This window comes from Chrysemys picta, chromosome 15 (assembly GCF_011386835.1).
Source record: "Chrysemys picta bellii isolate R12L10 chromosome 15, ASM1138683v2, whole genome shotgun sequence".
Classification (NCBI taxonomy): Eukaryota; Metazoa; Chordata; order Testudines; family Emydidae; genus Chrysemys; species Chrysemys picta.
In genome coordinates, this window is record NC_088805.1 from 23,623,090 (window position 1) to 23,639,453 (window position 16,364).

At 40.1% G+C, this 16,364-nt stretch overlaps 1 protein-coding gene across 3 annotated transcripts in view; it reads left to right on the top strand.

Annotated features, from left to right (window-relative positions):
* SLC15A4 (solute carrier family 15 member 4) overlaps positions 1–16,364 on the top strand; it is a 90,687-nt gene that overhangs the window by 46,145 nt on the left and 28,178 nt on the right. For 2 of the 3 annotated variants that reach the window (XM_042852532.2, XM_005299580.4), the window contains one exon: positions 4,731–6,311. The exons of the other annotated variant lie outside the window; for it this stretch is intronic. In XM_042852532.2, coding sequence (XP_042708466.1) covers positions 4,731–4,879 — 149 coding nt within the window. In that variant the 3' untranslated portion in view covers positions 4,880–6,311. Of the gene's footprint in view, positions 1–4,730; positions 6,312–16,364 lie in introns of those variants that run through there. 3 annotated transcript variants of the gene reach the window in all.

A 16,364-nucleotide genomic window follows, 5' to 3' on the forward strand; every position in this document is an offset into this window, starting at 1 on the left:
GAAGAGTGTGTGAAAGATTTAATAAATTAGGTTAACATTGATATGCAGGTGCAGTTTTATGAACCCTCTAAAAATTATGCCTAAAGTTAAACTTTGTGTTGAATTTTTTTGCCCTTTCTACTAGATCAGATGTGATGTAGGCTTTTTTTTAACAGTCTGTCTGGAAACTGCATTTATGCCATAAGTTGGCATCTTTATTTTACAAGTTCCTTCTTTAAAAACAGATGGCCAAAAGCTTAATCTTTACACAGGAGTCATCACGAATACAAAATTTATTCCAAAAACAGAAGTCCCGCATCTAGTTGTGCAGTAGTAACAAGCATTTAGTTTTGACACACCTGTAACTGTTGAGTTTCTAAGGATGTGTATGTTTGTCATGGCTTTCACAGGAGTAATCTTTATGTTGTAGAAAATATTTCTATAATTTAGCATTTTGAGATTTTCAGATGAGGTGAATGGGAAACTTTGTTTTCCCTGAGATTCTTGAGCTGTCTGGGAAACCCCATATGCAGTGTTGTAATCGTGTTGGTCCCAAGACTTTAGAGAGACAAGGTGGGTGAGGTCCAATAAAAGATATTACCTCACCCACCTTGTCTCTCTTGCTAAAACCTAGGCAGCGTAAGAGACTAGTAGAGCAACGGTTGAACAACACAGGACCAGACCAGCAAATTCTCAGTGGGAGACTTAGTTCCTCTGGGGTTGATGTTTGTTCATCCTGAATATAAAAAGACTTTAAAACAAGTTGTTAATATTGGCCAAGATTTATTCTGCCATGGCAATTTTGGTGATCAAATCTGTCCATTCTTACAGCATACATATAATTCAAGAGATGTGCACTAAATATGGAGGAAGTTACTAGTTATAAAATAACATTTGTCATACTTGACATTTTTAAGTAGACATTTTCCCCCCTTTTCTAGCATGATCTATCCCATCTTGTTTTCCTTTGGTTCTGATAAAACCGTCCCAGAAAAGAGAGCACCCCCATCTAAAAATGTAGATTGGCTCAAATGCTTCCTGTGTTGATTAAGACGGAAAGGTGTTGCCTCAGGTGGCTCCTTTGGTCAGCTGTGTAGAATAAGCTGGGGTGCTCAGTCCGCTTCCCAGTGTTACCAGGGAGTTACCAGAGATCCCTTTCTATCTTGGCCCTAACCGGCAGCTGCAGAGCTCTAATCTCCCCTTGCGTTCCCAGAGTTTGTACCTTGGAATCGGGGCTGAGGCCTACCAGTGGGGTGGCTTTGGTTTGTAGTATCTTGTGTTGCTGCTATGTGGACTGTTACTCCAGTGAATAAATAGGGCTTCGGTTTTTTTTAGTGCTATCGAGTACTTTTCAAAGTATTAAATTCACTGTTTATTTTAAAAATATTTTAGCAAATGATGTATCAAATTTTAAATTAGTAAGACCTAGTAAGATCTTCAGGGGCCCTGCCCATCAGTTGTGAGACTGAAGCTTTATTGTGAATGAAGGGTTTGTGAATTTTTCATTAGATATTCTACAACTATAAATTTTTAAAGAAATGCAGTATAAACTAGCGGCATTACATGTTCTCCCATGTGTTCTCTCACTATTTCCCATTGATGGCAGTAGAACACGCTGTCTGCTGGCACTTAAGCGTTGATTGCTACATTGAAATGATTAAATTATTTCTGTGATAACTCCATCAAATCTTGATTTTTAACATCCCGTCCCACAAAGGAAAATTACTACTTCTGCTCTTCAAATGGAGTTTTGAAAATATATTGTATTTTAAATGTCAAGAGAAGACTGCTTTTGCTTTTATTGCTTTTTATTATAAACTCATTTAATTAGATCTTACGTTTCAATAATTACAATAACTTTATCTCCACACATATGTGTACGCTGCATTCAAAGCTTGTAAGGATTGATGTGCACTTCTCTATTTCTTGCTTCCTCCTTTCGCTTATAATAGTCCAATTGGCTGTAGCTTGTGGCATGTTGGAAGCAAGCCATAGTGTATTGTTCTTGAAAATTCAGCAATAGTAGGAGCTTATTTCTTAATAGAAGGATAATGTTTTACCAATGAGCTTCCTTAATTTAGAAGTATTTAATGTGCCACAAATCACTAGCTTAAAACAACTTTGAGGAAATGTCAGAGGTGAATTGAACCAGAAAGAAGTTCCACATAGGAATCCATCCAGCTAACTTTGCTCTGAGAGGGTTGAAAGAGAATTGCAGTAATGGCTTGATATGAATAATGCTGTTGAATTTTTCATGATAGCATTTATTTCTGTAACTTTATTTCCCCATTCGGCTGAGTAGGGAGGGGAGATTGAGGCCTTCAGACACACAGGCACCATGTAACATTGAACAAGGCTAAGAGGTTGTCTAAAGAAATTGTAGTATATGAAATTCAGAATTCTGTTTATGCTTCGTCCATTTCAATGATGTTATAAAACATATGTTTTTACCCTTAAGTTTTATAGTTTCACTATATTCTAGGAGATCATTAAAATTAGACCATTTACCATCTTCATTGCATAAACTTCTACTTTCCATGAAACAGCTTAGGTAGCATTGGCTAAAACCTGTAGATATATTTAATTAGAACACTGGGTGGCTAAAGGGTTAAAAAGAGAATGATCCAGTGGACCTAGAAGAAAAAATCTGCCTTGTTTAAGGCTGTTAATGACTAGAGATGGGCAATGACAGTACAAACTTTGCTTTCACTGTTTGCTCTCTGTAAATAGGTTAGCAAATAGGATTTCTGCCAGGATTGTTCATAGAATGCCTTTTTAGTGAATATTGGAGACTATTCAGAGAAAGCAAGCTTTGATCTTGTATTTAAAAGTTCACTTTGGAGACTTGATTCTCCGTTACATATCCAGTTGGGTTAGAAAAAGACACCATATGAGTGGTAAAAAGCAACAGAGGGTCCTGTGGCACCTTTTCTGTTAGTCTTAAAGGTGCCACAGGACCCTCTGTTGCTTTTTACAGATTCAGACTAACACAGCTATCCCTTTGATACTTGACATATGAGTGGTATCATCCAAAGCTGCTCTGATCTCAAATATTGCACGTGCATAATGAACGGCTTCTAAACAACTTACAGATCAAGGGTTTTTCCACACTGGAAGTGCTGCAGCTGCACCATTGTAGTGCCTAGTGAAGACACTAACTACACTGACGGGAGAGCCTCTCCCGTTAGCATAGGTCCTCCACCTCCCTGAGAGGCAGAAGCTATGTGAATGGGAGAAGCCCTTCCCTCGACGTAGCACTGTCTACACACCCCTGAGCGATGTTGTTATACCAGCATAAGTTGGTAGTGTAGACCAAGCCCAGGAGTTACTTGTACAAATTTGTGGCAAGTGGATTGGAAAAAATAAGGTTTTTGACAATTCAGGTAATAAAAGTGAAAAAGCATAATTCGTAAATCTTTCAGATCTGCATTACGTCTTGTATACAGAATTGCTAGGAAGTTGCTGTGAAAATGCCTCAGCAGGTTTAAAGAAATATACAAAAACCAATGATGATGCTTTGAGTGAAGAATTAGAGGTGGAGGAGGTGCCCGGGCAGTTGGAAATGTTCCTCGCTCATTCCTTTGAATATACATTGGATTCGTTTTGGCCATACAGTTTTACATATGTCTGTGAGATGAAATCTTCAGTGACTTAAGTCATTTTCATATCAAAACTTTTTCTATATCAACATAATTCATTTAATTTTTTTTTACACTGATTACCTTTCTATTTAAGCAGTGAGCTATAAACCTAACCACTTGTTGATACAAATCTTGTTCTCACTCTCCTTGCAGGAGAATAAGATTGAAACAGAGCTTAATAAGTAAATGGACAGAGTGAGAGGGCACTCTCCCATTGAGGAGAAAATACATTTTGGGGGTTCTGATTTAAAATGAAGAAACTATAGCCTGTAAATTTAAAAGCACATTAAGTTCAGAGGCTTTTGTCTTACCCTGATAGCAATCTTGAGAGCATATTCAGCTTGTAGCATTTCCAGCAGGGGAGTTGGTTTCCTTTTTTAGCAAGGTAGCTCTTTTTATTTAAAAAAAAAAAAGGGGGGGTGGGGGGGGGACTCTGTCTGTGGTCTCCTTTATTTAAATTGGGAGAAGAGCAAAAATATATTTAGATATGCATTTCATAGTTTTTCAGCTAACCTGTTTTATCTGAAGTATGAGTGAGTCCACAAGGCATTGCATAGGTACATCACTTATAAACATTTCTGGTTAGCACTTACATTTCTCTCTCCCTTTTAGGAGTTTATTAAATGAATTCGGGTTCTGCAGTAGTTGAAAATCAATTATAAAAAAGAAGGCACCTTCACAGCTTTCCTGTCTATAAGTCTACTTTTCTCAGGCTGCTAATTCTTTTTAAAAACTGTTTTGGCCTAAGGGGGCTTGTGCTCCCCTCTGTACACATGTAATTCCTGTAACATTAAGTGGGATTGTGTGCAGTCATTGAGGAGAAATCATATTGTGTGGGCTAAAGGGGTCTGCACTTCTCAAGGGCATTCCTGACTTTAAGAGGTACAAGCACAAAATACAAAGCACAGTTTGCAGGCTGTGTATTTTCCTAGAACTGCAATTTATATTCTAGATAATGCCAAAAACTGAAATACTGGTTACATGATGGAAAGATGATCTGGTTCTGGTTTTGCCAACACCTTTTGCAGAGATAAATCTTAATTATTATAGGACTGAGCGGGATTGTATACTCCCTATATGTATTTACTTTTCCTCTCCAATTCTTTCTAGGTAACATTAATGGCTGCTTTTTAAACTATTACTTTTTCCTGCTGGCGGCTATCCAAGGAGCAACCCTCCTGCTTTTCCTTATTGTTTCTGTGAAATATGACCGTCAAAGATCAAGGACTAATGGAGTGACTGCTAATGGGAGGACCTGACAGTATCTGAAATGGAAGAGCAGTTTATTAGACCAGCACACAATAAATTAACTGGCAATGAACTGATAGATTGCGAGATCTTAAACTGTTCTCCAATGGGACTCTTTCCTTAAACTTGCATGTTACATGAGTTCTCACCCCTGCCCCTTTCCCCATAGGTAAGTGCCTTATGTTGGTGGGGCTTGTATGCCCTGTTGTAGAGAAAATGCAGATCTTGGAAGTGCATTAACTCTAGGTATTGAAGGCGCTGTGCTCATGCTGACATGTTGGGACTACTTAACATCTTTGGAAACGGAATATAACTAATCAAAACTAGTAAGGAAACATTGTATAATGTGGCTCACCCCTAACTGAAGAACTTTGTTCAATGAAGAAAGGTGGATCTGGGGCGGGGGAACACTTTTCAGCAGTCTTTATTATGTTGAAGGCACCTGTTTTTCCCACAAAATGCTGTATTTCCTTGAAGTTCTGGTTACAGTTCAAGAGGCTCAGTGAAATTAGTAAGAGATCTCCTCCTCTGAATTTTAAAAAAATGGAGGAAACTAAATTCAACAGGTCAATTTTGGGACAAGCGGAGGCAATCTAAACTTTATAGGTCTGACTAGCCTGGATAAAAAGGGATGGCTTGTATGCAATTGATCTTTCGTTGCAAATAGGACAAATGTTTTAAGCCTACACTTCAGTATTTAATATAAAATGGTCTTGGGTGCATTTAGACAATACAGTAGGTTATTTTGTAGCTGCTATCATTTTTGATACATGTTAGACACTTTTGGGGACTGAACTGGTTTTACTCCAGGATTTTATTTTATTTTTTTTAAGGTCAGAGTTAGGTGTATTAGGACATTAGGGAAACTTGTGTCCTTTGAATAAGCAAGTCTTTTATCTAATGTTATCAGTTTCATTATCTCTATTTAAAGATCCTTAAATATTTTCAAGCGTGTGGAAAGAAATTGGAAACTGAATTTCAGTAGACTTCTCAGTAGATGAATGTGTAATATCAATTGGAGGTCTCTTAGCCCTAATGTCTTCAGTCCTGGTGTCTTTTATGTCATTCTTGCTCATGTGCTACAGGGCTAGAACCTTTCAGCAACACATTCCTATTATAGAGTAAATGTAGCTTTTACTCTTTCAGCCTGTTCAACTTTAATTGCTTTACCCTATTGTATTTAATACTGCATATGCAAGGCGATATGGAAAGCAATACTTTGCAAGTGATTATAAAGAAAACAAACTGAAAAATCAATATTTTATTAAACAGTTTAATGTGTTTGAGCTTTTACAGTTTCCTTTGGTGACCACATTTAAAATGTTAATTATTTTTTGGTACATAGAATGTCCTTTTAATGAGTTTACAAAGCAAAATGAACTCTTGTGCTGTGACTTCTGACCCTTTGTTCCTAGGTGAATAAAATTACACTGCAGATCTTCAGTGTTCTTTGGTCTTTATTTCCTCAAATGCATCTTGCAATCCTATTAATTGTGCCACCCAATGGAATGTGTATTAGAATGGGATGAATCTGGGAGTAATTACATATATTTGTCATCTTGGTGAAAGACCCACAAGCTAGTGCCAAACCTGCTGGGTGTAAGTCCCTAAATGCCTCCTGATCGTGGTGTAAGACTTGAACGGAATAGTGAAAATAAGAACTGCATCTCTTGTAAGCAAAACTGTAAATATTCCCTATTGGCTAATGTAATTTCTATTCTATTTAGCTTTTAATACCCTATTTGTGGTACATCATCTTTAAAGCCAGTTTGGTCTGGTTGGATTATTATGCTTGGCAAAGACTGGAGTAGACTGCAGAAGAATCATATGGCTATCTAAAAATCTATTTATCAAGAGATCTCCCTTTTTAAGATGACAGAACTCTAAGGAGGGGATGAATCAGGAAGGTTTGATTCCATGTGAAGACAGGTTTGTATTTTTAAAACATTTGTAGTTGCAGAAAAGAACTTTGCTGTACCAGCTAATTGTTATCCAATTATACCAATAAATACTTCCACCATTTAGCTAATTTCTTGCGAGGCTGTTTTTAGAATTCTTTATAGATACCCATCTGAATTGTGGGTTAAAGCTCATTAGATTAACTCGTTCTCAAAAGTCTGCTCCTTGATGATAAAACTGTTCCTGTTCCACACTATTGTCTGGGAAACTTACGTTGATTAGGGAGTGTGTTAAGACCATATCTACACTAGGGAATTTGAAATGGTAGTGCTGCAAGGTACTGGATTCTTGCTACAGTAGGGCTACCACAGATTAAAGTCCTTGGGGTAGACATTTTAATGTGGTTAAACTAGTTTAATCACCCAAGTGGGTGGAGCCTTAATATGCATTCCACTTGGCATGTTTTTCTCTTTGGAGGGCTGATGATGTTTGCAGTGAATGTTCCTTTTGTTCTGTCTCTTTAGTTTTTCACTTCAGTCTTGGGTCTCCTGCTAGGAATACAACAGCCTCCACTCTTCAGTCGCAGGGTGAAGGGAGAATCCCTGATGTAAACTCATACACCGGTGCCGTGTGCAGTCAGCTCAGTTTCCATAGGTTTCCTTGAACATCGCTTCTGGTTTAGTCAGTTATTCATCTTGAGGTTTGGCTCTGGAACTCCTTATTCAAGGAGCCCTTTTGGGGGCTAGAAGGTATGAATATCAGTCTGACACAGAAGTGTCACCTTTGGCCGCCTTTAAATGCTGTTCTCATCTGTGGCGATCATGGAACTGCAGGCCTTGCATGAGACACATGGGTAAGGACACTAGGGTCCCCTTGACAGAAAAATCCCAAAGAGGGGGCAATCTTCCTTCACTACCTCTTCCTGGAGATCCAAGGTTCCGAATGGTGTGCGTGAAATTCCTGAACAGTATAAGACTCAAGTGGTCTAATTAAAAATAATATTTATTGAGGATGGAGAGTAATCAGAGAAACAAAGAAACTGTAGGTTGTAGCCTCTGCCCTGACACATGGCCAGAGCTTGGCAGTGTAGTCACTTAGGTTCAGTTGCAGTGAATAAAAATATATCTTAGTTTCCTAGAGAACATCTTTTGGCTGGGCCTGCCAACTTATCAGACATAGGCTCTGGATTCAGGTGTCCTGTGTCACTCATCCTAATTACTTTGATTCAGCTGTTCAGAGCTTCTTTGTGCTTGGCTTATTCTAGCAAAATATAAAAGTATGCAGTGACTTCAAGGTAACTTTCCAAGTGGGGATGAGGTCAGGGTGGAGAGGAAGGGAAATAAAGTCCATTATGGTTGGATAGGGAATTCTTTGAAATGATTCAGGGCCACTTCTCAATAACTTATAATATCGGTTAAACTCTGGTTCTCACTGCTGTTGTTTCTTGTCTTTAGACTGTAAAGCTTTGGGCAAAGACCCATTGGTAGTGTTTTCCAAAGTTCCTGAGTCACTTAGGGTATGTTTACACTGCAAAGAAAAAACGGCACTGAGTCTCACAGCCTGGGTCATTTGACTTGGGCTCACGGGGCTCAAAATAGCAGTGTAGACATTCCTGCGCAAGCTGCCGCAGGGGCTCCAAGACCCTCCTCCCTCGCCAGGTTTCAGAACCTGGGATCCATCCCAAGTGGGAATGTCTTCACTGCTATTTTTAGCCCCACAAGCCTGACTCACTTGACCTGTGCACTGAGATTTGGCACCACAGTTTTTTCTTTGAAATATAGACATACCCTTAGGCTTCTAAGTCATGTGGGTACTCTGCTTAGTACAATGGGGCCCTGATTAGGGATCTTTGGATGCTATCCTAATATAAGCAATGACATTGGAGCTATATTTTCTTGACTAGTTTCTTCTGTTCAGTGGTAGGGGGATACTTTCTACACTGTAATCAGTAAACAGTCGATGTCTGCCTGTATTGTAAGGCTGTATGGTTGTTCTAACACTCTGGAGAGGAGACTGAACATGCAATCAGTTGTATAATTTAATTTTTATTTGGAATGACTTGGCTGAGCTCCAGGCACAAGTAATTAGACCATTTATGAAGATTAATCTGGCACTTCTCATCAAAGGGATAAGGTCTTTGTGACTCAAAGGCTTAGCTGATTCATTCTCCAGGCCTTATCTTTTAGTGTTTCCACTCCATTCACAGAAGTAGGATTAATCAATTAACTTCATGGCTGAGCCCTATAGCTAATTAATGAAATACCTTGAAGTGTACAATTTACATTTAGTTATGTTCATTTTTCAGATTGTTCCAGTGTAGTAGAAAGATCCTTCACAAGAGTCACCATAAATGGACGTTTGTAAGCACCTGACTAATTTAAAATGTAATATCAAGAAGTTCATACTTACCATTAGAGGCATTAGACTATACAGTGCTTTCAAGCTTACTACAATTACTATTTACAACAAAGTATACAAAGAATAAGCAATAAATCATGGCTTCCGTACAAGAATGTAATACAAATATGAAGCATGGCAGTTTGGTGTTTAGGAGTCAGGATGTTTTTATTGAGATCAGCGCGTAGATACATTGCATTTTCACATGTTCTAATTTTTTGCATATCTTCAGTAATATGGAAAAACCTATTCTCTCCTCATTGCAGGTACCTATTCTACGAAATGAACTAATGGTCTCGTTTTAGACCAGAGGAATTGCTCAGAAAGCCCCCATCAATCTTTCCTTATACAAATCTTCAGAGTGAAGTACTTTAATTATAGCATTGCTGGCTACTGCCACTATAGTTTAAGGGCCTGTCAGCATTTCCATTGTATTCCCTATTTAACTCTGTTGTAGAAAGTTGCTCAGGGCTGAAACTATTCAAAGGAGGTTTTAGCTTGGTAGTCAACCTTTGCTTATGGATGCGTGGAATTCTTAACTTTTGTTTGTATTTGAAATAGCTTCTTTGAAAAGCATAACCTAAGTCATGTTAACAAGTGTCCTTACATATATGCAGGGCAGGCTACATTAATACAGACAAACCCCGAAGGAAATAAAGGATATAATGTCTTTCATTTGAACAATCAATAGCTTCAGATGCAAGTGTCCTTATGGAACCTGAGAAGAGGCACAATTTAGGCACCCAGATGCCTACACTGAGGCTGCTGTGTGCATGCGCATTAGCAGAAATTTAGGCATTATGAGGACTTTAATGGTGGAAACTCAGGCACCTAGGGACTTCAAGCATCTCTAGGGTTAGGCAGCAGCTGAGCGGGAGTATTGTATATGCCACTGGCACTTAAATGTTGGATGTAGGTGCTTGATTCTTTTTGGTGGACCTAGCCCTGAGTGTGTGTGTGTGTGTGTGTGTGTGTATATATATATATATATATATATATATATATGTATATATATATATAAAAAAATTTAAGACTTGGTATCCAATTCCATTGATATCTAGTTGGTTTTTTGCTCTGCATTCTCTTAGAAACACCTAGAGCTCCAAAATTATTATTCTGCCCCTTGCTGATACAAAAACTGGCACACCAAATCATAAAGTAGTTCTAGCGTATGTTTAAAGTATATTTAAAAAAAACATGCAGGTCTTAAAATTGGAAGCCACCTGCAATGGATCATGGGGACAAGCACAGTTTCATTGCTAGCCTATAGAAAATCTAATTCTCTGCCAAGAAAACATCTGTGAGGAGCAGTGCTCTACGCACAGATGAATCCCTATTTTTCTTCAGGCTGCTACCTAGACACTGCAGTGGCTGAAATTATGGTTTTATTTTATTTTTATTTGCACATCTAACTTTACGTGCAGGGTTAAAACTCAGCTTCTTGAAGCAGCCTGGCTTGCTAGCATTCTGTATAGCAAAATCTGTATCCAGTGCTGACTAGTGAGATGATTAACCAGGCAGCCTTGATGGACTTGGTAGTGAGTTTTGTCCAACCTTTTCTTGGAAGGATGGTAATGGAGCCGTGATAACTGTTGATCTAGGGAACAAGACATTGCACAATTTTACATTTTAAAATTCCTTTTGTTTATTGTTTCTAAAGCCCTTTGTAACACCACTGATATGCAGCCACTTCTGGGGTGGGGAGTGATAACCAATCAAATACAAGATGACAAAGAGAATGCTTCGCATTGCTATCAAGAAGGGTGATGGGATACAACTTCAAATGATGTTTTGTGTGTCTACTATATATCACCATCATACCAGACATAATACACAAAGTCTGACTGTCTTCCTAGTTTATTTCCATGGGAACTTCCAAATTTAAAGTAAACTTGTGGAGTTGGAGGGGGACCAGAGATTGCTCTTCTCCCTTTGAGGCTACTAAATTTTGTAACAATCTTGAGTTTAATGGAAGTTGAGATGCATGGAGTCAAAAAGGAGGAAAATACACAGTCAGATGAGTACTGTTTCTTAATAGGTTGATGACACAGTCATGCTATTATGAAATTATATTCTCCAACCTTTTGAACTTTTGGCTGGCTAACTGTGAATATCAATGTTGACTTCAGCAGATTCCAGAGTTGCTCTTTCAGTCATCTTCAATTTTTTATTAAGAGGTTGCTAACTGATAACCTCCTGTCAAAATAACTGTTAGGCAGCTCCTCATAAAGTGTGTGAAATACGCTGTTTGGTAGGTGTCCAAAAGCTATATTTAATTGGTCAGATTTCGGATGCAATTTATGCCGTATCACAAGTCTGATTGGAGTGCTGATAGAGGAGTGGGATCCTGTTGTTCAAAAGTAGCAATGGCATTACCCATGTTCTTGTGAATGTTACTGCCCTGTAGTGGCTGGCTGTCTCATGGGGCATTGGCACTAAAGGCAAGGGGAGGGGATATGGAAAACAGCATGGTGTTAGGGCAGGGGTGGCCAACCTGTGCCTCCAGAGCCACATGTGACTCTTCAGAAGTTAATATGCGGTTCCTTGCATAGGCACAGACTTGGGGGCTGGAGCTACAGGTGCCAACTTTCCAATGTGCCGGGGGGGGGGGGGGGGGGGGGGGGAGGGAGGTTGCTCACTGCTCAACCCTTGGCTCTGCCACAGGCCCTACCCCAACTCAACCCCTTTCCGCCCCCTCCCCTGAGCCTGCCGTACCCTCACTTCCACCCCCCACCCCACCCCCAGCCTCCTGCACGCCATGAAACCGCTGATGGGGAGGGAGAGAGAGAGAGATACTGACTGGCAGGGCTGCTGGTGGGTGGGAGGTGCTGGGAGCAGGGTGGGAGAGCTGATGGGGTGTGGGGGGGGTGCTGACGTATTACTGTGGCTTTTTGGCAATGTACATTGGTAAATTCTGGCTCCTTCTCAGGCTCAGGTTGGCCAGCCCTGTGTTAGGAAATCCTGCTATCTCTGGTTTTAGGCCTAGAGGCTGGAGCTCCCCTCTTAGCTCGATAACATAAAGGTTAGAGAGCCGGCCCACTGTGGCCATCTTTATAGGTCTGCTCGTAGCAATGCACGTATGATGGGAGAACTGTAGGTGGGTTTAGCTGATGACCATGTCTTTCTGTGCTTGTATCCAAACGCTTATTGAAGTTCCACTGCATTTCGTACCCAAGAGATGCCTGTTTTGAGAGGCTTGAGGTGCCCAGTAGGAGCATGGTGTGTGTGGCTACATGGTCACAAACCCAAGATGGTTCCAAAAGCACTTGGGTTGAATGCATCACAGAAACGAGACCAGTTGCATTGCATAAGATAAACTGGCGGTATAATTTTATGTGTTAGTTTGAAAAGCCTTCCTCATTGTTGCTAGCCTGCATTTGATACAATTTGATACATTTCAGTTTGGTATTTCCTGAAAGGAAATCTCCACTCCAGGTGCTAAGGGATGAAATTGAGGTAGACGATTACCCTCAAACAGCAGGGCACGATCAGGTAGAAATATAGAACGGGTGCTTCTCTGCTGGTAAATACAACATTTGCGCAATGAATGGTAAATTACTCAAAGTGGTTGAAAGAAAATTTAATAAAATCAACAAAATATTAAATGTTACCATCTCTCTGTCTACAGCCTTGCTGCTATTTACTGCATGTGTGATGTTGTGTGTTCTTCCACAATGAGGAAAAATGCTGTAAAATACTTTGTTAAATGAAGCAGTTGCTACTCACTTCTTTTCAACCTTATATTGGTTTATTACTGTTTGAAAGGCCTGTGGAGAAACAATCCAGAGCTTTCAAAATTGTTTTGCAAGAGATGCAAGAGTCAGAGCCATTGTAGTTTTGATTTAGGCCTTGTTTATGCACGGATGTTTGTACTGGTATAAATATTTTGGTCAGAGATGTGGTTTTTACTGATATAGCTATACTGGTACAACCCCCCGCTCCCCACCACTTGGGTTTTTTGTTTTTTGTTTTTTGTTTTTTTGCTTTGTTTTTTAACTGCTTTGCCTATATTGACATAGTTATAGTAGTACAGGTATTACTTTTATGAGAAGACAAGGTCTTTGATACAAATCTTATATTGTGAGGGGAGTCATCTGTCACTTTCAGTTGTATGCTTGGTCCCCTTGACTCTTAAATTGTTATCTCAGCTGTGTCGTCGGCTCCTCTGTCTTGAGCCAGTCACTTAATCTTATTGCTTCAATTTCTCTAGACTAGAGATACCTACTTTACCTCACCAGGGTTTTACGAGGAGTGATTGAGTTGTTAGTGTGTGTCAAGTGCTTGGGGGATACAAGTTTAAATGCCGCCGTAAGGTGTAGAAGCTCTCCAATATATTCCAATGGTCGTGACGTCTTGTGTACAATCCAGGAAGAATATTTCTTTGGTATGATCCTCCCATGTTCTTGTCTTGCACCTTAGCCGATGCTTGAAAAGCACCTGTCTCATCTAGGCTGGCGTAGGACTAAATGCAAAGAAACTCACTTAATAGATATTGATGGTCTAAGGAAGCACTTAAGATTCAGAATTGTTGAAAAAATACCTACTAGTTTAACCTTTGCCAATGTGTTAATCTTCAAGGGGAGAGGGATAGCTCAGTGGTTTGAGCATTGGCCTGCTAAACCCAGGGTTGTGAGTTCAATCCTTGAGGGGGCCACTTAGGGGTCTGGAGCAAAAATCAGTACTTGGTCCTGCTAGCAGGGCCAGCTCTAACTTTAGGGGGAGGGATAGCTCAGTGGTTTGAGCATTGGCCTGCTAAACCCAAGGTTGTGAGTTCAATCCTTGAGGGGGCCACTTAGGGATCTGGGGCAAAATCAGTACTTGGTCCTGCTAGTGAAGGCAGGGGGCTGGACTCGATGACCTTTCAAGGTCCCTTCCTGTTCTAGGAGATGGGATATCTCCTTTTTTTTTTTTTTTCATTTTTCCCAGAGCTGTCTTAACACAGCCAACACTTCAGGTCTGCATCAGACAAAAATTTTTACGGGTACTAACATTGCCCGTTTAGGGTCCGGCATGGGTGAACCCCATCACTGATGCTGTTAAGCGTTTTTGAAAGTTTAATGATTTTAAAATTACATTGCACCCATCCAGATTCGATCAGTTCTAAACTCCCACTCATAAAATTTGATGATCTCCAATATTATTAAATTGCTCCACATGGTAGAAAACTGTGCAAACCCAGGTACTTATAAAAAGGAAAATATGTGAAGTGCTGCAATAATTTAAAATTGCTGTGTGCACTGCAGAGTGCTTTAATACTGCTGGAACATGTCAAATGTTTTTATAAGGACCTCAAACTGGAATAGAGTCAAATATCCTTGTAATATAAAAGTGTAAGACATATTGAACCATTCTGCAGGTGTGATATGTACCACTTTAATTTAATTTTAAGAAGTTGTAAGACTGTCACACCAGCCTGACTGCCTTAAACGCTTGGGTTTACGGACAAAGGCGCGCCTGCTCTCTCGCTCGCTCACTCTTTGGACTGACAAAGTTTAGTGACAGGTCAGGTGTCCCTTTATTGCTGTGGAATCATGGGAGAAGGGAGGGAATGGAAGGCAACATGGTCTAATGGACTATGAATCGGAAGAAAAGGTTCTCCTCCCAGCTCTAACACTTGCCTGCTGTGAGGCTGGGCAAGTCATTTCACTTCTGTATGCTTCTGTTTCCTCTTCAACCTTTCATGTTGTCTAGTTAGACCAAGGATAGGCAACCTGTGGCACGCGTGTTGAAGGTGGCACACGTGCTGATTTTCAGTGGCACTCACACTGCCCGGGTCCTGGCCACCAGTCCCGGAGGTCTCCATTTTAATTTAATTTTAAATGAAGCTTCTTAAACATTTTGAAATCTTATTTACTTTACCTACAACAATAGTTTAGTTATATATTATAGACTTATAGAAAGAGACCTTCTAAAAACGTTAACATGTATTCCTGGCATGCATAACCTTAAATTAGTCAATAAATGAAGACTCGGCACACCACTTCTGAAAGGTTGCCGACCCCTGAGTGTAAGCTCGTTGGGGCAGGAACCATCTCTTATGATGTGTATGTACAGTGCCCAGCAACGTGGGCCTCTAGGTGCTACTGTAATACAATACGTGTCGGAATAGACAGGTATGACTAAAGGAGTTGCTGAAAACTACATACTAGAGCTATTGGATTGCCTTTTTCAATTTCATTGTAAATAATGGAAGGCTTTTAGTTGTGCCTATACGTACACCTTGTTGAAGAAGACAGCCGCTCCTGTTCCTGGATTTATGCCTGCATCCTACAAAATGTGTGTGCTCCGCTTCACCTGGGAGTAGTCTTACCAAAACCAATCGGACTTCACATCCATGAAGCGAAGCGTGCGGCCACTGTGAAGCCACGTGATAATTTTGGTTCCATAACAGCTTCCTTAGATGTTCCCATGAGAAACGTTAATGTTAATTACTGGGACCATCCTATAATGTATCTGAGTAAATGGGGGACAATAACTCTACAGTAACGTCTCTGAATGAACCCTGCGAGACAGTGGAAATCACCCTGGGAATGGATAATGTAGTGCAACCTGCTCGTTTTGCAGGGATTTCAGCTGCTTCGTAGGGAGTTGATGCTGCACCAGCACATCCCAGTGCATGCCACGCGTGAAAGTAGATGATGCGACCCAAAGTGTCTAGAGTATGAAGTAGTCTTACGTTTCCCAGTGCAAGGGAGAGAGCGACCTATCTCAGGGTCTTATACTCTGCCCATCACATCAATTAGGCTGTCAATAGCAAAGTCCTTACTAGACTTCATGGTGTCTATGGTGGCTCTTCCTTTAGCTTATAGAAAGCTCTGCTTGGGTGTGGTCTGTCTTTTCACAGTTCATTCATGCTGAACTGAGCAGCGTTTGTCTCTTTTTAAACGCTTTCGACTCCTGGAGTGAGCAGGATGAATGCAGGTGTCTTGTAAACCATCAGGACATGATGGGCACTGTCTATAATCTATTAAAATTGTATTCCTGCATTGCCCAAGCAGGCCTACGCAGACTTTGTGGTAGGTATAAAAACCACGATAACATCTTCCCTCAATTTCCTCTTTATTTTCTCATAGAGCGTATGTATTTTCTTCTGCCTCCTGCACAAGAGACTACAGCGTCTTCCGAGTTAATAAAATGACACAGAGGTCATTTATATTAAGACAGTTAAATATTTGCTGGGCCCGTTACACTGTATTAAAC